Source organism: Neoarius graeffei, chromosome 11 (assembly GCF_027579695.1).
Source record: "Neoarius graeffei isolate fNeoGra1 chromosome 11, fNeoGra1.pri, whole genome shotgun sequence".
Lineage (NCBI taxonomy): Eukaryota > Metazoa > Chordata > Actinopteri > Siluriformes > Ariidae > Neoarius > Neoarius graeffei.
In genome coordinates, this window is record NC_083579.1 from 80,714,428 (window position 1) to 80,737,305 (window position 22,878).

Genomic DNA, 22,878 nt, shown 5'->3' on the forward strand with positions numbered 1-22,878 from the left:
CTCAATTTAGAGTCACCAGTTAACCTAACCTGCATGTCTTTGGACTGTGGGGGAAACCGGAGCACCCGGAGGAAACCCACGCGGACACGGGGAGAACATGCAAACTCCACACAGAAAGGCCCTCGCCGGCCACGGGGCTCGAACCCGGACCTTCTTGCTGTGAGGCGACAGCGCTAACCACTACACCACCGTGCCGCCCCGCTATTTTAATGCTTTTTTAAAAAATTTAATTGAGATCTTTTATTAGTTCGAATGTATTTGTTATGAGTCTTTGACTTGTTCATATCAACGATAAATAAAGCCATGACTGACAGACTGTAGCGTTACAGAGGCAGCGTCTCAGACAAGCAGAAGCACCTTTTTCGTTTGCAAAGTTCAGTCCCACTACGACCGCTATATAGACTGTCCCACAGTTGAAAGCGGAATCATACTGAAAGCTAGAAGTTATGGGGATGATATAATGTTCCACTTCTAAATTACATTTGGATTACACACAGATTCTAAATGCTATTTTACAACATTGTCAAAATTACAAAGCTTATATGAACACACATGGATGAAATCATGAGATAGGCTTTAAATATTAGAATCGTAGCTCTTTTGCTAAATTAAAAACAGCAAATGCCAGGAAACCAGTCACGTCTTGGCTGATCAGTTAGATCTGGGTTAAGTGGAAGATTTTTCACTGAACTATTCCTTTACTCTTACTGTACTTAAACCTCTCTCAACTCAATGCAAATGAGATACTCTGTCAGTAATCCACAATACAGCTTATAAAACTACCACCTTCGTGATGGCATTAAAGATTTTATCACGTTAGCATCGCCCTTCTCATGTGCACACCTGAGTTACAGGCCACGTGAATCTTCCTCAGCAGCGTCAGGATTTTCTCCTCCTTCCAGTCATGAATGATCCTTGCTAGGACGTACAGATCAGCAGCAGGCAGGTCTTCCTGAAAAAAGTCCCCTTTACACACACACACACACACACACACACACACACACACACACACACACACCATTAGCTTAATGGCTGTTTAAACATTAGATTAAAATGCACCCAGCAAAACACCCCTAACCATGTAAACAATTATTTAAACAACAAAAGATAAAAAAGGTTATGTGGATTACAATACTTCTCTACTCTGAATACTGCATTTTCAAAAGGGTGCAATTTCATTATACAATAATTACCCACATGCAAAACACCAAGTCTTGCTAAATTTAGCACTTATTAAAAATTTTTTCCTACAAATGAATCTTCCTTCACATTAAAACTAAAGCCTCACGTCCCACACAAACTGAACGTGAAGGTTTTATCAAATAATGTCAATGTTGTGTTGCTGCACTTTGTCTTCACACTGTGTGAGAAATGTATAAATACATAGTCAGGTTCATAAACATTTGGATATTGACGAGATTCTTCTGATTTATGCCGTCGAGCATCGTATAGTGGAGTTTAAATTAAATAATGGACAAGATAATTACAAAAACTGAGCACATTTACATCTCAATCAGGTGAACAGTCCAAGAATTACTTTTTAATACATGCTCTTGCCATTTTTTAAGAGACCAAATGCAAGTTTACAAACTAACAAGCACGCATTAAATAGTCAGTCATTTTTAATACCTGAATATAAATCCTTTGACTGCCTCAAGTCTGGAACCTACAGACGTCACTAGACGCTGGGTTTGAAATTAAAATAATAAACAAGATAATTACATAAAATGAGGATATTTCATCCAAACAGGGTGAACAGTGTTAAAATGACACTTTTTAGACGTTATCTCCATTTTGCCCTCCACAGACTACCACCTCGTTGTGGTGGAGGGCCTTGTGTGTCTTGATGATCCTGAGAGCTATGCTGGCGGGAGTCATCACTCCTGGTAGGGCCACCCAACCCAGACAGGTCAAAGAGAAGAGGCCAGATGAAGAGTAGTCCAATTTTACCCCCAGCTACCCCATGTTCCAGAAATTCCAGGTCGGCGTCCGGCGGGGGATAACCATGTCTCATTTGGAGGAGGGGCTCTTTAGTCTTGACTGACAATCTTCCTAGAGATGGTGTCTCAAAAAAAAATAAAAAATAAAATAAAATACTTTGGTTCCACCAATATTCCGGTGGCATGGCACTGGGAGTGGTCCAACTGCCCCTGTGGAGGGGACGCCACAGGGACCACTCAGCCTTATGAAAAGATGAAATGGACACAACCAACAGCTCAAGGGTTCAAGCCCTTAACTTGTATGATGCTCTGCTTGGGCTTTACTGCAGCTATCTTCATATCTTGCTTGTTCTTTGGATATTTTCATTCCAGTTTGCCTTCAGCAAATGAAATGCAGCTTAATCAGAGCCTGGTCAGGTAAGTAACTTGGCCATTGCAGAACATTCTACTGCCTTGCCTTAAGAAAGTCTTGGGTTTCTTCGAAGTGAGCTTTGGGCCATTGTTCATCTGCACTGTGAAGTATATTTTAATGTTTTGAAGCATTTGGCGGAATCTGAGCAGATAATATAATATAGCACTCGCTGTCGGTCCACTCAAGTTCGAGTAGGGAGTCATCTTCCTACTCTTCTTCTCCTTCCTCATTGAGCTTGATAAGCTTGACGTTGTTGCTGAGCTGGACAATGATGAGCTTGAACATGACTGAAGACCTAGTCTACAACGGAAGTGTCTTCTACAGTACACGCACAGGAGGGATGGTTCTTCCTGGACAGAGGTTAACTTCTTTTTCCATCGTACTTCCATACTGAGGCCTTGAATGTCATTGCCACTACAGTCAAGATCCATCTCCATTTCTGTCAATCTTTGGCCAAGGATTCTAGCTGCTGAGGGGGAATTCCTGCTGCAGACATGTTGCTCTTAATCAGACTTTTGTATCATTTCAAGGGTCTTCCTCTGTGCCATGGCCTAACAAGAAGTTCACCATAGAAGAGAAGCTTTGGCAGATGCTCATTATCCATTCAGAGCAGGTTTCGGTGATGAATGAATACAGCACTATACACTTCACAATCCATCCATCTGATTTTGTCAGAACTCATCAATAAACTCAAGGGAATTAGTTCCACTGGCAGCCATGCACGCCCATGCTATAAAATGAGGTAGTGTGCTTCACATCATGAGCAGTTCCTTCTCTTCTCCACACACTGCTCTTCCCATCATTGCAGTACAAACTGATCTTTGTCTCATCTTTCCATAAATTCTAAGATTCTTTGTCAATTCACTATATATCCAGGACATATAGGAGAATCAAAATGCTGTTTCTCTCTCACTTTACTTGTAAAAAAAAAAAAAACAGATAAAGATTACACCCCCCGAAAAAAATACACTATATACATACACACACAAATTAAGAAAAAACATACACATACACACAACCCCGATTCCCAAAAAGTTGGGACAAAGTACAAATTGTAAATAAAAACGGAATGCAATAATTTACAAATCTCAAAAACTGATATTGTATTCACAATAGAACATAGACAACATAAATGTCAAAAGTGAGACATTTTGAAATTTCATGCCAAATATTGGCTCATTTGAAATTTCATGACAGCAACACATCTCAAAAAAGTTGGGACAGGGGCAATAAGAGGCTGGAAAAGTTAAAAGTACAAAAAAGGAACAGCTGGAGGACCAAATTGCAACTCATTAGGTCAATTGGCAATAGGTCATTAACATGACTGGGTATAAAAAGAGCATCTTGGAGTGGCAGCGGCTCTCAGAAGTAAAGATGGGAAGATGATCACCAATCCCCCTAATTCTGCACCGACAAATAGTAGAGCAATATCAGAAAGGAGTTCGACAGTGTAAAATTGCAGAGAGTTTGAACATACACTATATTGCCAAAAGTATTTGCTCACCCATCCAAATTATCGGAATCAGGTGTTCCAATCACTTCCATGGCCACAGGTGTATAAAATCAAGCACCTAGGCATGCAGACTGTTTTTACAGTTTGGAGCTGGCCCCTTCCTCTTCCAACATGACTGTGCACCAGTGCACAAAGCAAGGTCCATAAAGACATGGATGACAGAGTCTGGTGTGGATGAACTTGACTGGCCTGCACAGAGTCCTGACCTCAACCCGACAGAACACCTTTGGGATGAATTAGAGCGGAGACTGAGAGCCAGGCCTTCTCGTCCAACATCAGTGTGTGTCCTCACAAATGCACTTCTGGAAGAATGGTCAAAAATTCCCATAAACACACTCCTAAACCTTGTGGACAGTCTTCCCAGAAGAGTTGAAGCTATTCTAGCTGCAAAGGGTGGACCGACGTCATATTGAACCCTATGGATTAGGAATGGGAGGTCACTTAAGCTCATATGTGAGTCAAGGCAGGTGAGCAAATACTTTTGGCAATATAGTGCATCATCTACAGTGCATAATATCAAAAGATTCAGAGAATCTGGAAGAATCTCTGTGCGTAAGGGTCAAGGCCGGAAAACCATACTGGGTGCCTGTGATCTTCGGGCCCTTAGACGGCACTGCATCACATACAGGCATGCTTCTGTATTGGAAAATCACAAAATGGGCTCAGGAATATTTCCAGAGAACATTATCTGTGAACACAATTCACCGTGCCATCCGCCGTTGCCAGCTAAAACTCTATAGTTCAAAGAAGAAGCCGTATCTAAACATGATCCAGAAGCGCAGACATCTTCTCTGGGCCAAGGCTCATTTAAAATGGACCGTGGCAAAGTGGAAAACTGTTCTGTGGTCAGACGAATCAAAATTTGAAGTTCTTTATGGAAATCAGGGACGCCGTGTCATTCGACTAAAGAGGAGAAGGACGACCCGAGTTGTTATCAGCGCTCAGTTCAGAAGCCTGCATCTCTGATGGTATGGGGTTGCATTAGTGCGTGTGGCATGGGCAGCTTACACATCTGGAAAGACACCATCAATGCTGAAAGGTATATCCAGGTTCTAGAGCAACATATGCTCCCATCCAGACGACGTCTCTTTCAGGGAAGACCTTGCATTTTCCAACATGACAATGCCAAACCACATACTGCATCAATTACAGCATCATGGCTGCGTAGAAGAAGGGTCCGGGTACTGAACTGGCCAGCCTGCAGTCCAGATCTTTCACCCATAGAAAACATTTGGTGCATCATAAAACGGAAGATACGACAAAAAAGACCTAAGACAGTTGAGCAACTAGAATCCTACATTAGACAAGAATGGGTTAACATTCCTATCCCTAAACTTGAGCAACTTGTCTCCTCAGTCCCCAGACGTTTACAGACTGTTGTAAAGAGAAAAGGGGATGTCTCACAGTGGAAAACATGGCCTTGTCCCAACTTTTTTGGGATGTGGTGTGGTCATGAAATTAAAAATCACCTAATTTTTCTCTTTAAATGATACATTTTCTCAGTTTAAACATTTGATATGTCATCTATGTTCTATTCTGAATAAAATATGGAATTTTGAAACTTCCACATCATTGCATTCCATTTTTATTTACAATTTGTACTTTGTCTCAACTTTTTTGGAATCATATATATATATATATATATATATATATGATTCCAAAAAACATATATTATATATAAAAGTTTTAAATATATATATATATATATATATATATATATATATATATATATATATATATATATACACACACATACACACACACACACACACACACACACGTGTGTGTGTGTTTAAATTGGCGTTTGTAAGGAGGGGGAGCCCTTCTTCACACAGTGGTCAATATCTCTCAAAACATTTTTATTTATTGCACCATCGGTTTAATACATATTTTATCAACTTATGGCCTACTTATTTATATCTTACATCAATGCATATATTGGTAACTTAAGCCTACGTTTCACCATCAATCTACACTGTAATTTGAAAAACTTATTCAGAATATACACCACCAATTCACATATTAGCAATAGTTATTTACATCTCATCAATCTACACTATTATTTGCATTACTTGTTTACATCTCACACCATCAATTCATATATTAACAATAGCTCTTTACATCTCACACCATAAATCTACATCAATCAAATCGTTTCCTAAACTTACTTACATGCCACAACATCAAACCACATATCAGCAATAGCCAGTCATTACAATTTAATTTACAACTTTCCAAATAGGACTTGGATCAAGTTTCTCCTGCCTTTCCGGTCTCTACATGCTATATGGTCTGCTGACCTCCGGGTCATAACCCACTTCTTAACATGTTTGGTTGGATTCCACATGTCTGGACTGACGCTCACACTCTCTCTCCCTCGCTCCCCCCGTCTCACCGTCACTCACTCGCGCTGCCTCTGCCACTGGTTCTGGCGGCTCCTCCCACTGACAAGTGAAATGTGCGAGTGGGAGCCGGTGAGACGGAGGGAGTGTGATCAGTCCTGTGTAGTATTTTTGCAGATGTATACCTTAACAGACGACCTCTATCTCTCTCATCATCAAATCATTTCGTCTTTAAAATGATAGCTTCTTTAGCATGAATGAAAAAAAAAAAACGACTTAGGGGAAATGTTGTATCACTGGCGGGCGCGCGAGGGCCACTGTCTAAATACAGGAGACTCCGGATGTCTGAACCATGTAATTGTGTTATTTAGGTCCAGTCTCGGTGCCCCACAGCAGCCGCATCACTCTGGCCGACCAAAGCAGCATTGGATTGGGAGTGGAGGGCACGAGCCAATGGAAAAGTCCAGGCTGCCAGTTCTCACGATCACGAGCGAGGTTTGCTAGCGTTCTGCGCGCATAGACAGGTTAGTGACATCCATTTAATTAGCTAACTCAATTTTCTGATATTTACCTAAAAGCTAAAAACACAGAAAACAGCTACAACTTAGTAAATGAAGATAAAATATGACAGAACTACAGACAAAAAAATCTGAACTTCAGCAAATGGAGGCGTGAATTTTTCGGCTAGCATCCTGTCTGTCAGTGTTAGCTAACGCTACTGCTGCACTAGTGTATTTTGCCTGAGAAAGTTTCTCAACTAAAGACAAAATAAACAAAAGAACCATGACTTACCTCTGTCTACTTTGCTAAGGCATCATGTTTAGCAGATAGTTACAACTTCGTATGGCATAAATCCTCATAAAATATAAAGTATGACAGACTGATAGAAAACAGTGGCGCCAATTTCTCGAGCTGAAGTCCATTAACGTTAACATTAAACGTATGATGATGCTGTGTGATGTCACGCATTCTCGCAGTGCATGCGCATTCAATGATAATTCCAATGAAAATGTTTTTTAAAAAATTGATGGGTGTAATTCACTTTTTTTCACTTTAGTTTTTATTCAATTTTAACATTTACAACAAACCAACAAGGAGCATCAACAACAAAAGGATATAATAATAATAAAATAAAAGTAGTAATACTAATTGTCCTGTTGGGAGCTACATTCTTCTTTATCCATCAATTCTCGCACTTTTGTCCTCTATATCAACTGTCTCTTCATTTGTCTGTCACTATCCAAGGTCTTCCAATTAGTCCACTTCAGCCACTTGTCTTCTAGCTGTGTTTCTTGCAATCTCAGACAGTGTGCCAGTTTTTCCATTGGGGTGTAATTCACTTTAGCTTATTTTTTTTGTTGTCTAAATCATTATTGATAAAGTCTCATATTGATAGTGTTTTTAGAATAGATGAAAATGAATAAAAGTATTTTATATTATTATGAACACTGAAGCAGAGGAAGCTCAGCTCCTGCTGGCTGTGCTGCCGAGGCGAGGAGGCAGAGCTGAGCTCTGGAGGGTTCCGGCCCAATACACACACACACACAGAGACTAAAATCAATGTACAAAATAGCAGTAGTGCAAATACAGTACAATATCTAATGGAGAAGGTGCTAGAAGAGCAGCTTATGAGGTGAATATGACAGTCGTGCAAATGAGCAATAGCAGCAGATACAGCAGTAATGCTAATGTTTGTGGTGTGATGTGCAAACGGATGAGGTAGTTTTCTCGTGTGAATGAATGCGTTACAGACCAGGGGGAGAGGGTAGGTAGTGGACAGAGTTCAGCATCCTGACAGCCTGGTGGATGAAGCTGTTTAGCAGTCTTGTGGAGCGGGCCCGGAGGCTCCGGTACCTTTTCCCTGAGGGCAGGAGGCTGAAGAGGGAGTGTGAAGGGTGGGAGGTGTCACCAGTGATGCTGAGACCAGTGAGACGGGAGTGATGGATGTCCGTAAGGGAGGGCTGAGGGGTACCGATGATCTTGGTGGCCGTGTTCACTATGCGTTGCAGAGTCTTCCGGAAGGAGGCACTGCAGCCTCTGTACCACACAGTGATGCAGCCAGTGAGGACACTCTCAATGGTGCCCCTGTAGAATGAGCACATGATGGGGGTGGGACTCGTGCACTCAGTTTGCGGAGGAAGTAGAGGAGAGTTTGAGCCTTCTTGGCCAGCAATGCAGTGTTGTTGGACCAGGAGAGGTCCTCAGCGATGTGCACCCCTAGAAATTTGGTGCTGCTCACCCTCTCCACTGCAGCACTATCGATGGTCAGAGGGAGATGCTGTGAGTGACCTCTCCTGGAGTTTGACTACAATCTCTTTGGTCTTCTCCACGTTCAGGAAGAGATTGTCTTTACTCCACTCGACCAGTTGGCTCACCTCATTCCTGTAGTTGGCTTCATCATTGTTATGCCTCGGTCACAACCGGCCGTACGTGCTCCTACAGCCGGTCTACGTGCAAAAAACGCAAGAAACACACGGAGGGCGCAAGTGTGACGTGCTGATTTTCGAGCCTTAGACTGGCCGCAGACCGGCCGCAGAGGTTCTTTGTCATGTCAAACAAACTCTACGGGCGCTTACGTTTTTTTTCAGGTTGCAAGACAAACTTACGGCCAACGTGCGTCTTTCTCCACGAACAAAAAAAACGAAGTGATTTGGGAAACGCCAAAAATCGCACGGCCAAAAAAATCGTACATCCGGTTGTGACCTAGGCTTTAGTGATGAGGCCCACTACAGTAGTGTCATCCGCAAACCTGATGTGGTTGGTGCTGTAGATTGGTACACAGTCATAGGTTAGCAGGGTGAAGAGCAGCAGGCTGAGCACACACCCTTGTGGGGCCCCTGTGCTCAGCATGATAGTCCTGGAGGTCTTACTGCTGACCCACAGTATAGGATGATGTTCCTGAACTGTACAGGCTTTTTAGATTTTATTTTTTTGCAAACTCAAATCTGGTCTCTCTGTTTTTGAGGCTCATCAATGGTTTGGGTGGCACGATGGTGTAGTGGTTAGCACTGTTGCCGCACAGCAAGAAGGTTCTTGGTTCAAACCTCACAGCCAACAGGGGCCTGTCTGTGTGGAGTTTGCATGTTCTCCCCGTGTCTGCGTGGGCTTCCTCTGGGTGCTCCGGTTTCCTCCACAGTCCAAAGACATGCAGTTAGGTTAACTGGCTCCTCTAAATTGCCCATAGGTGTGAATGGTTGAGAGAAGTAAACCTCTATAAATAATACAGGAGAAGGCAACGGGAAACTACTACTGCAATTCTTCCCTAGAAACCTGGACCTGCCATCAGGCACAACACTGAAGATGATTATGATGATGATCATCAGTGGTTTACATTTTGCAGTAGACCCTCTGCATTTACTCTGGGGAAGCCTTCACTTGTGTTCAGTGTTCAAGAACATTCCCGATCTGGCCAACTGTTACAAAGGGGTTTTTCTTCACCAGGGAAAGAATTCTGTCATGTACTACAGTTGTTTCTGTGATCTCCTGGGCTTTTTGGTGTTTGAACTCACCAGTGCATTCTTTCTTCTGCCAAACAGGTGGTTTGGTCACACTGAGTGTTTTTGCCATCTCTCTGATGGGTTTATTTTGATAATTCAGCCGAATGATTGCTTGCTTTATTTGCAGGGACAGGTCTTTGAACTTCATATTGAGAATTCACAGCAACAGACTCCAAATGCAAAAGCCACACTTGAAGCCAATGGTAGGCCTTTTATCTGCTATTACTTGTAAGTGAAATGATCAGGAAATAACACGCACCTGGGTATGGAACAGCTGAGCAGCCAATACTGTCCAGTTACTTTTGGTCCTGCTCAGAGTTTCAGGTGCACTAATTCTGGTTTGCTGGTAGTACACAAGACCAAACTGATACCAATGGGGACGTGTCGTAGCCCTCAAACTATGCAATGCCCAGGAGCTTCATGGCTGCACTTTCCTCCCCCATTTGTCAAGTCATCTTAAAGCATACCCTTTCTCCCCCAAATTTTCCCTTTCCTCTTTTCCCTAGTTTTTGTTACCTTGCTTTTTATTTTATTAAATGGGTGTGTACACTGACCTAGTGTTAGAAAGGTACTATGTACACTGTACATGGAATTCATTGTTCTTATTATTACATACTATACACAGACTCAGTATATGTACAGACAACAGAGCTGACCTTCCTGAAACTTGATAGTGTCATCACGTTGACAGAAGTGCTTCTGGGCCATCTGGATGACTTTTGGCAAGTCCAGGACCGTCACTGTGGAAGCAGGGTAGGTCTTTGCTAACTCACGAGCCAAAGCACCTGAACAGCCTGTAAACACATTAACCAGGAAACAGGGACATTTAATTCATCAAGGAGGAAAAGAAAAAAAGATTTGAGAAGGGAATTGAGAACATTGTATTATTTAAAAATGCTCTTTGGTAGAAGAGATTGAGGCAAATAAACAATTCAATTTTATTAATCTAATTTATTGTAGTGACAGATTTTTAAAGTAAAATTACAGCAAATTTAAAGCAATAATAATGTTGAACAAGATACATGATCAGATACATTACGATTTTACTGAAGGATTTCTTATAAAAGTTAAATTTGAGATTTCCACTACGAAACCGTTCACCTAACCCCTCCTTTAATAATGATTGACATATCCTAAATACAGAAAATAAGTGTGCGGAGGATTGTAACTTCACATTAATATGCAACCAGTCCAAAAAACCCTTACACAGTACGGCTTGAGAAGTGTAACTCGACAGACCCAGGAAGGCACAGAGCATATGGCAGCTACCCCGGACCCACCACAGATGGATACCGCAGCTGAGCTAACGAGCATTAAAACACTGCTACAAGGCATCTCATCCAGTATGAGCGGGTTAAAAACAGGGATGGATGCAGTTCAAACAGCTGTGGAGAAACTGGGAATTCGAGTGGCTGAAGCTGAGACTCGTATTTCGGCCCTTGAAGATCAAGACCAAAGCCTGAGTGTCGTGGTGGACACGGCTACCAAAACAATCGCCCAACTTCAGGAGAAAATAACATACTTAGAAGACGCTGGCCGCCGTAATAATGTCCGTATAGTTGGAGTAGAGGAAGAGACGTGCAAAAGTTTGTGCGGACATTTTCGGAGGAAACACTGGATATTGAAATGGGTCCGGACTTCGAGATTGAGCATGCCCATAGAGCAGGTCAGCGGGGCAACAGAGACCGGCATATCCTGGTGCGTTTCCTGAGGTTTGGAGCCAGAGAAGCAGTGCTAAGGGCGGCCCGGGAGAAGGAGCGGGTGGAATGGAGAGGCAAGCGGGTATCCTTTGTCCAGGATCTTTCACAGGACATTATTCAGAGGCGCAAAAAGTTTGATGGAGTAAAGAGGCAGCTGCAGGAGAAGGGGCTTTGGTACACCATGTTATATCCAACCGTGCTGAGAGTTGTGGCGGATAATATCCGACATACCTTCGCTTCTCCGGAGGAGGTGAGAAGCTTCATTTCTAAGCGAGCCTCATGAAGATCCCAACGCGATGCAGAGGATATTATTGATTACAGGAGTTGTTGGGTGAGCCGTTTCTAGGCTCCGTTTAGAGGACACGAATTCCTGTTCTTTATAAGAATTAGGTTGTGGACTTATTTGGTTGCTTGTACAAAATACACACCTAGTTAAGTTCTGTATATGATAATAGGTGTGTGTATTTGACAGGGATGGAGGAGGGGAGGTGTTTGGTGGGTCAGGACTCTGAGTTTCACGGACGTACTAGTCTGCTGTTTTGGTTTAAGGGATTGTTGAGAACCATGCTGTTTTCTCGAGGTTCTCACATGTGTGTCTCAGTTTCTATGTGTGGGGTTTTTTTTTTGTTTCATATGTGCACGTTTCTTAGACAGGGAGACATTAAATTCAGGTCGTTTCTCACATTACCACCCTCACTGATATGTATCTCAGAGCTTGATGAGATGGTCGAGGGTAAAATAGTATAAGTGTTATGTTAATATGGCAGACATGCTTAAGTTACTATCATGGAATATTAAAGGGGCGAATCTTGCTATTAAGAGGAAGAAACAACTTCTATATCTAAAACAAAAGAAGGTAGACATCTGCTTTTTGCAGGAGACTCATTTAAATAATGAAGAGTCAACTAAGTTACAAAGGGATTAGGTGGGTAAAATATTTTATAGTGCCTACTCATCTTGCCAGCGGGGTGTATGTATATTGTTCCGTAAAAATCTCAACAATACTATCCATAAGCAACTCTCGGACAGGGAAAGCAGGTGGGTGGCTGTCAGTGTAGATTTGTTTGGCAGTAGATGCTCTCTTATTAATATCTATGCACCAAATATAGATTCTCCAATTTTTTTTGCTGACATATGCAATGTTGTGAAACAAATGGGGAATACTTACATTATTATTGGGGGGGGGGGGGGGGGGGGGGGATTTCAATCAGGTTAGAGACCTGACCCTAGATAAGTCAAAAGTTGCTAATACAAGATTAGTATATAAATCTCAAATAGCTATTGATGTTTTACAAAAGGAGATGGGTCTAGTTGATATTTGGAGGATTTTACACCCCCAGGATAGGGAGTACACCTTCTACTCTAATCCACATGCTTCATATTCGCATATAGACTATTTTCTAATATCTAAACAATTAGTGAGTACAACTGTTACTGCTTCAATTGGTAATATTGTATTGTCAGATCACGCTCCAGTTGAAGTGATGTTAGGTTCAGGGTCCTTATTTGAAACCCCTAGAAGCCGTTGGAGACTCAACACCTCGCTGCTCTGAAATGAAAAATCCTGTAACTTTATTAGAAAGGAAATTATTGAGTATTGTGAATTTAATGAAGGGTCAACTTCTAACCCAGGTCTAGAATGGGATGCATTTAAAGCCTGCTTGAGGGGTCGCTTAATACAACACTGTTCCTATTTGAAAAAATAATCTGCTATACAGCTACTTGAATTGGAGAAAGGAATTAAAGACCTTGAAAAAATATATGCGTCCCAGTTAGATCCAGCAGTGTTTACACAATTAAACAAAATGAAGCTGGAACTAAACTTTATCCTACAGAAGAAGGCAGAGTATGCATTGTTTCAGTGTAGACATTGTTTCTCCCCCCCCCCCCCCCCCCCCCCCCCATCTGTCCCTCTGAGTTACATGTTGATCCTGGGATTGAGATGCTGGCCTCTTCTGCCCCTCGGACCTGCTTGATCCATCCTGGTGCCCTGTGTCTGGTCGGAGTTTTATCGCCCCACTCCTGTGAAGGACGGCCCCATGAGGACAGTTGAGGGTTATACCTGTTAAAACTGTTAATATTATAGTCAGGCTGTCTGTTGTTGCCCAAATGAGGATGGGTTCCCTTTTGAGTCTGGTTCCTCTCGAGGTTTCTTCCTCATGTCGTCTGAGGGAGTTTTTCCTTGCCACCGTCGCCACAGGCTTGCTCATTGGGGATAGATTAGGGATAAAATTAGCTCATGTTTTAAGTCGTTCAAATTCTGTAAAGCTGCTTTGCGACAATGTTTATTGTTAAAAGCGCTGTACAAATAAACTTGATTTGATTTGATTTAGACAGCGGTACTACGAGCAAGGGAAAGCGGCAGGGAGATTTCTGGCCCAGAGTAAAACAGCAGTACAGTCGCACTTTAATAACTTCTGTGGAGAATGAAAAAGGGACCTTAGTAACTGACAGCGGGGAGATTAACGAAACATTTAGGGTATTTTACCAAAAATTGTATTCGTCACAGGGCACAGTAGACCAGGATGATATAGATAAGTTCTTATTACAGGTGCATCTGCCGACCCTGTCCGAGGAAAAACAAAAAGAAATAGGGGGAGTGTAGGTGGTAAAAGAGAGCAACTGGACTTGCTTGAAGATTCTTGAAGACGTTTCACCTCTCATCCGAAAGGCTTCTTCAGTTCTGTCTGACTAGTAGGGAGTATCAGGTATTTATCCTCTCATGGATGAAAAGCTCATCTAAGGTGTTGTTGAGTCATCCTCTTGGTGTGGGTCACTGGGGGCTGGATATGAACGGCCTCGAGAGTCGTTAGGGTGATCAATGGAATGCTGATTCTCTCGGTCCTCCTGTGGGTCACTGAAAACAGCTGGGTTTTGGTGTGTGTTCAGTTGTCTGGGAAGTGTGCCAAGGACTGCATTGTAGGTGGCTGATAAATGATGTCTTAGACCCCCACCTCTGTTCAGTGATGGCCGTTTCAGGTTGACAAAAATGGCTTCTTTAACTCCTCGCTCATACCAACGATCCTCTCTGGCTAAAATGCATACGTTGCAATCCTGAAATGAGTGTCCTTTGTTGTTAAGATGAAGATAGACAGCAGAGTCCTGGCCTGAGGAACTGGCTCTCCTGTGTTGAGCCATACGCCTGCGGAGCGGTTGTTTTGTTTCCCCAATATATGTGTCCGTGCATTCCTCACTGCACTGAATTGCATACACTACATTGTCCTGTGTGTGTCTGGCTATTCTGTCCTTAGGGTGAACCAGTTTCTGCTTCAGGGTGTTACTGGGTCTGAAATGTACTGGAATGTTGTGTTTGTAGAAGATCCTCCTGAGTTTCTCAGATAGACCAGAAATGTAGGGAATGACAATGTTCTTGCATTTGTTCCTGTTATCCTCCTTGTCCATTATGTTCCTTTTTCTGCTCTTGAAGAAAGACCAGTTGGGATACCTGCAGTTCTGAAGTGCTTTCTTGATGTGATTCTGCTCCTTCTCTTTTCCCTCTACCGTTGTAGGGATGTTCTGAGCCCTGTGTTGCAAGGTCCTAATGACCCCCAATTTGTGTTCCAGTGGGCGGTGAGAGTCGAAGAGTAGGTACTGGTCTGTGTGTGGGGGTTTCTGGTAGACCTCGATGCTAAGGCAAGGCAAGTTTATTTATATAGCACATTTCATACACAGTGGCAGTTCAATGTGCTTTACAGAAGTAAAAGCAAAACAGTAAACAATAGAAAATAAAATTACATAAAATAAATGGGGAAAAAATAAGAATTAAATAATAGTAGAAATAAAATAATAAAATGAAGTAAAAGTTCAGTAATAAAAAACAGCAGAATAAAATAGAATAAAAGTTACGTAAAGTTTAAAACATGCAGAGACTGTAAAAGTTAAGAAAGTTTAAAACATGTAAAGATGACAATATTAATCAGTTAGCAGAAAGCATCTGAGAACAGCTTGGTCTTTAGTTTAGATTTGAAGCTGCCAACAGCAGGAGCATTTTTGATGTCCTCTGGGAGTTGGTTCCATAGCTGTACTGCATAGTAGCTAAAAGCTGCTTCACCACACTTTGTTTTAACAACAGGTTTTACCAGTAAATTTTGCTGCTGCGATCTGGTAGATCTGATTGGGTTAGGCCGCCGCAACATATCAGAGAGGTAATTGGGCCCTGTACCATTTAGAGATTTGTACACCAGCAGCAATGCTTTAAAGTCAATTCTGTAGCTTACTGGAAGCCAGTGAAGGGACCTTAGAATTGGAGTAATGTGCTCTGTTCTTTTTGTTCGTGTGAGAACCCTCGCCGCTGCATTTTGAATCACCTGAAGTCGTTTGATGGTCTTTTTTGGCAAGCCTGTGAAAAGGCCATTGCAGTAATCAACCCTACTAGAGATGAAGGCATGGATAAGTTTTTCCAGATCATTTTTTGACATAAGTCCTCTTAGTTTGGAAATGTTTTTTAGGTGATAAAATGCCGTTTTAGTGATTGCTTTCATGTGACTGTCAAAGTTTAGCTCGCTGTCAATGAAAACACCAAGATTTTTAACCATATCTTTTGTTTTAATCCCCTTTGTGTCAAGAATAGTGGTAATCCTGAGTCTTTCATCTTTTTTCCCCAAATAGAATTATTTCTGTTTTATCTGTGTTCAGCTGAAGAAAATTTTGTGACATCCAGTTGTTGATTTGGTCAATACACTGGTAGAGACATTCAAGGGGGGGCATAATCATTAGGTGATAGAGCAAAATAAATTTGGGTGTCATCTGCATAGCAGTGATACAAAATTGAGCTGTTCTTGATAATTTGTCCAAGTGGGAGCATATAAAAGGTTGAATAGTAATGGTCCAAGAATCGACCCCTGGGGGACACCACAGGTCAAGGACATTGATGTTGAGGTACAATTTCCCATGGTAACAAAGAAGCTTCTATTTTTTAAGTATGATTTTAACCAATTGATAACTTTACCAGTCAACCCAACCCAGTGTTCAAGTCGATATAGCAGTATGTTGTGATCAACAGTATCAAAAACTGCACTGAGGTCCAGTAACACCAGGACCGATGGTTTGCCTGCATCAGTATTAAGACGTATGTCATTTATAACTTTAATCAGCGCTGTTTCAGTGCTATGATTGGCACGAAATCCTGACTGAAAGTTATCAAAACAGCCGTTTGATATCAAGAAGGCAGTTAATTGATTGAAGACAATTTTTTTCAAGGATTTTCCCGATGAATGGTAGATTTGATATTGGCCTGTAGTTGTTTAATACTGAAGCATCCAGATTATTCTTTTTAAGTAGGGGCTTTACAACGGCTTTTTTCAGGGACACAGGAACAATGCCAGTCTCTAGGGGTGTATTTATGATCTGAAGCACATCTGTAATTATAAGGTGAGGAACAGACTTAAAGTTGGTGGGCAGAATGTCCAATACAGATGTTGAGGAACTGAGATTTTGTACAGTTTTTTCAAGAGTCTCGTAATCAATTAAACAAAATTCTGACACTGTGTTGAAGTTGTCTGTCTGTGTCACTGGTGATTGCAGCTTTTCAGTTATTTGCAACTGAGATATATTATGAGCAATATTCTGCCGTATTTTATCAATTTTACCTTTGAAGAAGGATGCAAACTCATTGCATTTATTAACTGAGAGAAGTTCAGGTACTAATTGTGGTGGGGGATTAGTTAGCTTCTCTACTTTTGAAAACAGCACACGGGCATTGTTCATATTCCTGTTGATGTTGTTGGAGAAGAAAGACTGTCTTGCTTTAAGAATTTCATAATTATATTTACAAAGCATCTCTTTATGGATTTGATAATGGATGTGAAGTTTAGATTTGCACCATTTTCTTTCAGTCTTTCTACATTCTCTCTTTAGCAATTTAACAGCTGGGTGCTTTCTGCTTGTCATTGACTCTTTTGATTTTGAATGGAGCAATATCATCCATAATTTGGGTCATATTTAAATTAAAAATTTCCAGTAAATCATCTACAGAGTCTGACATTTTGGTTGAGATCCGAGAGAGAGAACACGTGTTGTCGTTTATGACTCTCCTACCCATAGTCGTTGAGCTGTTCTGAATGTGAGGAGACATAGAAACATCAGAGAAAACACAGAAATGATCAGATAAGGCCAGGTCAACAACAGTAGTAGAAACAGTAAGACCCTTTGTGATGACGAGGTCAAGGGTATGACCACGAGAGTGGGTCGGCCCCTGTACATGTTGTACTAGGTTGAAGTTGTCAGTAAGTGCAAGCAGTTCTCTGGCATAAGTGTTTTCAGGATTATCTACATGCAAGTTAAAATCCCCAGATATAATAAGACAGTCAAACTCTAAGCAAATGACTGACAACAGTTCACCAAACTCTTCCAGAAAAACTTTGGCTGAATGTCTCAGAGGCCTGTAAATAGTTAATAACAATATGTTAGGAGAGCATGTAATAAGTGTTCAAAGGATGTAAAATCACCAAGTGAGGACTGTTTACATTGAAAAGAGGCTTTGAATATATTTGTGATCTCTCCACCTTTCCCCTGTCGGGTAGCATTCATGAAATTAAAATTTGGGGGAGCTGCTTCAATAAGGGTGGTAGCACTATTTGCTTGATCCAGCCAAGTTTCAGTTAGAAGCAAAAAATCAAGATTGTGTTTGCAGATAAGATAATTAATTAAAAATGACTTGTTTGAAAGTGATCTAATGTTCAGAAGAGCTAGCTTTACAGAAAGTCTAGAAGTAATATCCGCTTGGGCACTCTGATGTTGTTTTGAAACAGGAAGGAGACTAGACTGGTTTATCCCCTGGGTTAAATATGCTCTATGTTTTCTATTTCTTATCAACACAGGAATAGAGAATGGCATAGGCATACTGGGTCCCAGCTTGTTTTCAAAACTACACCCAATTCAGGGACCCACAGCACATCATACAAGACTCTCTGTATGTTCCATGAGGTTGGGAGGGGGAAGGATTGGAGATATGTATTTTTTAGATGGTGAAAAAGATTGGTAGCCAGCTGAAAGTCCTGGGCGAACACAATTCAGTCTGTTGGTTGATTTTTGATGAACTGGGTACACAGCTTGTCACGAATGATTTGGGCTGGAAAAAGAGAGTGCAGCCATTGGCAGCAGTCTCTGCATACTTTTAGGGAAATCCATGCAGGGGGGAGACGGAGATGGTACAATAAAGTCAGAAGAGCGAGACTGAGATTGGGACTTTGGTGAGGTCTTTGTGAATGTCTCCATGACTGTCTCTGTGGTGACTGTCTCCCTGACAGTCTCTGTGATACTTGCATGGGGTCGAGATGTGGATGATGCAGCCTTGGCATGATTGTCTTTGGTCAGGTCCTCAATCTGGATGGAATCGCATGATGGAATTGCATGCTCACATTTTCCATGTGATTGTTGATGTCCTTGGCAGTCTGCCCCAGATGGTTCTTGGCAGTCTGCCCCAGATGGCTGTGTATCCTTGGTGAAGACTTGCATGGATGATTGCTTTGGCTTTGCAGAAGTATTGTCGATATTTGTAACTAGGTCAGTCTGCGATATCTTAACTGTTTTCCTCAATGTTGGCTGAGAGAAAATTGCATGTTGGAGAGCGAGGCTATAGTGATCAGCTAAAACTTTGGTCCCAATTCGGCTGAGTTCAGTGCTATTTGGCTTGAAGAATTCTCTGCGATTCCAGAAAAGGTTAAAATTGTCTATGAAGTTCATACCAAATAAAAAAACAAGTTTTTCCAAGCCAGGTGTTAAGACTGAAGAGTCTAGTAAATGCAAAGCTTCCCCTTGCAGGGAGTGGGCTACTGATAAAAGATTGTATTCCAGTCTTATAGAGATCAGAAAAAAAGTTTTCTGAAATCATCTTGGACAAACAGCTGTTCTCTGAAAACATCATTTGCTCCCACATGCACAACAATACGTTTGATAGTTTTATGCTCGGACATGAGTTTCAAAATGCTGTCTTTGGTGTCAGAGATGGATGCATTTGGAAGGCAGCAAATAATCATCCCATGTCCTTTTAAATGTCTTACAGTGGAATCACCAAGAACAAGGGTTGTGGGATCAGGTGGTGTTACGAGCTGCTTTTTGCCTCTTCCCACAGCTCTTCAGTTGTGGTGCGATCTCTTTCTATGATGTATTTGTCCGCCTGAAAATTCCGCTTCCACATCCCTGAGGCATTCAAATTTGTTCTGAAGCCTTATGGGCTGTGGATTTTCCATAGGATTGTAAATCCTATTGTAGTTTGTAGACCTGGCTCTATTTCTAATAGCATGGCTATGAAGCATGGGTTGCATAGTATCAGAACGAACTGGTGTTGAGGTAATTACTCTTCTGTTTTTATTTTTGGGCCTGCCACCCATCATGTGCCAGTTTTCTGTACTCACATTTTGCCCTGTTAGATCGATGAATTCATCCACTCGATCTGCAATGCCATCGGCCTGTCGGGGTGCAATCTCTGCATTCTCAGCCACTGTTTCTGTACTCCTTTCCTGAGATATCGCTCTTAATTCATCCGTCTTTGGCAGGGCATCAATCTTTGATTCCAGGATAGAAATCCTCTGTTCTAGTTCTGTGCATTTTCTGCAGGATCTCCTGGATTTTTTGCCCCCTGGCATTTTGCTTTAAAAGCTAACTTATATTATAAAAATGAAAAATAAAATGAAAAAAATAGTGGAAATTAAGTGAGAAAGTAAAGTAAAATAAAGATCAAGCAGGAGCAAAGCAAAGATGCTAAGGCTTCTGTCTTGTCTAATGTGTACATCACAGTCCAAGAAGGCTAGATTATTTCCACTGATGTCCTCCCGAGTGAAATTGATGTTGATGTCCACTGCATTGATGTGCTTAGAGAAGGCTTCCACTTCATGGGTTTTGATTTTAACCCAGGTGTCATCCACATATCTGAACCAGTGGCTGGGAGCAACTCCTGAAAAAGTGGTCAAAGCTTTATGTTCCACTTCCTCCATGTAAAGATTGGCCACAATAGGGGACACCGGTGAGCCCATGCCACATCCATGCTTCTGTCTGTAGGCACATCCATGCTGTCTGTCTGCACCCTGCTTGACCTCTGCCTGACTACCACTTATTTCCAGTTTAATGAAAGTTTCTACAGACAGAAGCATGGATGTGCCATGGGCTCACCGGTGTCCCCTATTGTGGCCAATCTTTACATGGAGGAAGTGGAACATAAAGCTTTGACCACTTTTTGCATTTTTGGAATGCACGGACTCGTATATTGGGGAAACAAAACAACCGCTTCACAGGTGTATGGCTCAACACAGGAGAGCCAGTTCCTCAGGCCAGGACTCTGCTGTCTACCTTCATCTTAACAACAAAGGACATTCATTTCAGGATTGCAACATACACATTTTAGCCAGAGAGGATCGTTGGTATGAGCGAGGAGTTAAAGAAGCCATTTTTGTCAACCTGGAACGGCCATCACTGAACAGAGGTGGGGGTCTAAGACATCATTTATCAGCCACCTACAATGCAGTCCTTGGCACACTTCCCAGACAACTGAATGCACACCAAAACCCAGCTGTTTTCAGTGACTCACAGGAGGACCGAGAGAATCAGCATTCCATTGATCACCTTAACGGGCAATCCATTGATCACCCTAACAACTTTCGAGGCCGTTCACATCCAGCCCCCAGTGACCCACACCAAGAGGATAAATACCTGATACTCCCTACTAGTCAGACAGAACTGAAGAAGCCTTTCGGATGAGAGGTGAAAGGTCTTCAAGAATCTTCAAGCAAGTCCAGTTGCTCTCTTTTACCACCCACAGTCACTATGACCTGGATGACTGAGAATCTTCACAGACATGTTTCCACAAAACAGGGGGAGATATTACATTAGAAGAGGTTCAGCAAGCCATAAGAAAAATGAGCTCTGGGAAGTCCCCTGGGGATGATGGGCTACCGGCAGATTTTTATAAAGAATTTGTGGACCTGATAGCACCAAGGTTAGTGATTAGTATTCAGGGATGCAATTGAAAGGGGCAAGATGCCAGAAAGCATGCAATCGGCAGTAATTACTCTGATACATAAAGGTAAAAATGCGCAGCAATGTGGAAGCTACCGCCCAGTGTCTCTAATAAATGTAGATGCTAAAATATTGGCCAAGATGCTAGCTATGAGACTGGAGGCACACATGCCTAGTCTTATACATCCAGACCAAGTTGGTTTTATTCAAGGAAGGTCCTTAGTGGATAATGTTCATAGGTTACTTCATTTAATTTGGCAAGTAAGGAATAGCCTTGATCCTGTGGTTACTTTCTCTCTTGATGCTGAGAAAGCGTTTGATAGAGTGGAGTGGAGATACTTGTTCAGGATGCTATCTAGGTTCGGATTAGGCTCCTCATTTATAAAATGGGTTGGACTTCTGTATTGTAACCCCAAGGCCTCAGTGTTAACAAATGGAAGGGTATCCCCACATTTCCCTCTGCACCTGGGTACAAGACAGGGCTGTCCCCTGAGCCCCCTAATTTTTGCATTGGCATTAGAACCCTTAGGAGCTGCCATCAGGAATAACACAAATATCAAGGGTATCCAAGCAGGAAAGATGGAACACAAATTACTTTTGTATGTGGATGATATTTTGTTACTGACCTAAAATCCAGAAACAGCTGTCCCTCAAATTTTGTCTTTGATTGATACTTTCTCCCATATCTCAGGTTACAAAATAAATTGGGGAAAATCAGAGGCAACGCCTCTGTCTAGGTTATGCCCGCCTAGTATTAGACAGAACTGGCAGTTTAAATGGCTCCCTTCGGGTTTAGTGTCTCTAGGGATAAAGCTTACACCAGGTTTCAAAGACTGAACATTCTCCCCCTACTTCTGAAAATCTAGAGCACTCTACAAAACTGGGCTAAAATAGGGTTATCTTTGCTGGGAAAAATAAATATTCTTAAAATGATGGTTGTTCCACAACTGAACTACAGTATATCATATTACTTATTACCCATGAGCTTCCCTCCCCTACTACTTCTCATCTTCATCCACTTATCCGGGGCCGGGTCGTGGAGGCAGCAGTCTGAGCATGGAAGCCCAAACTTCCCTTTCCCCAGACACCTTGGCCAGCTCCTCGGGAAGAACACTGAGGCATTCCCAGGCCAGCCGAGAGACATAGTCCCTCCAGCGTGTCCTGGGTCTTCCCTGGGGCCTCCTCCCGGGGGGACATGCCTGGAACACCTCCCCAGGGAGGCATCCAGGAAGCATCCGAAAGAGATGCCCAAGCCACTTCAGCGGATTCCTCTCGATGTGGAGGAGCAGCGGCTCTACTCTGAGCTCCTCCTGAGTGACTGTGCTTCTCACCCTCTCTCTAAGGGAGTGCCCAGCCACCCTGCGAAGGAAACTCATTTCGGCCGCTTGTATCTGCAATCTTGTTCTTTCGGTCATTACCCAAAGCTCATGACCATAGGTGAGAGTCGGAACGTAGATCGACCAGTAAATCGAGAGCTTCGCCTTTTGGCTCAGCTCCTTCTTCACCACGACGGACCGGTAAAG

At 42.2% G+C, this 22,878-nt stretch overlaps 1 protein-coding gene across 3 annotated transcripts in view; it reads right to left on the reverse strand.

Annotated features, from left to right (window-relative positions):
- Window positions 1-22,878, reverse strand: part of asmt2 (acetylserotonin O-methyltransferase 2) — a 62,863-nt gene that overhangs the window by 2,305 nt on the left and 37,680 nt on the right. For all 3 annotated transcript variants that reach the window (XM_060934783.1, XM_060934781.1, XM_060934784.1), the window contains 2 exons: window positions 10,361-10,498; window positions 844-966 (listed from right to left, as the gene is read on the reverse strand). In XM_060934783.1, coding sequence (XP_060790766.1) covers window positions 844-966; window positions 10,361-10,498 — 261 coding nt within the window. The remainder of the gene's footprint in view (window positions 1-843; window positions 967-10,360; window positions 10,499-22,878) is intronic.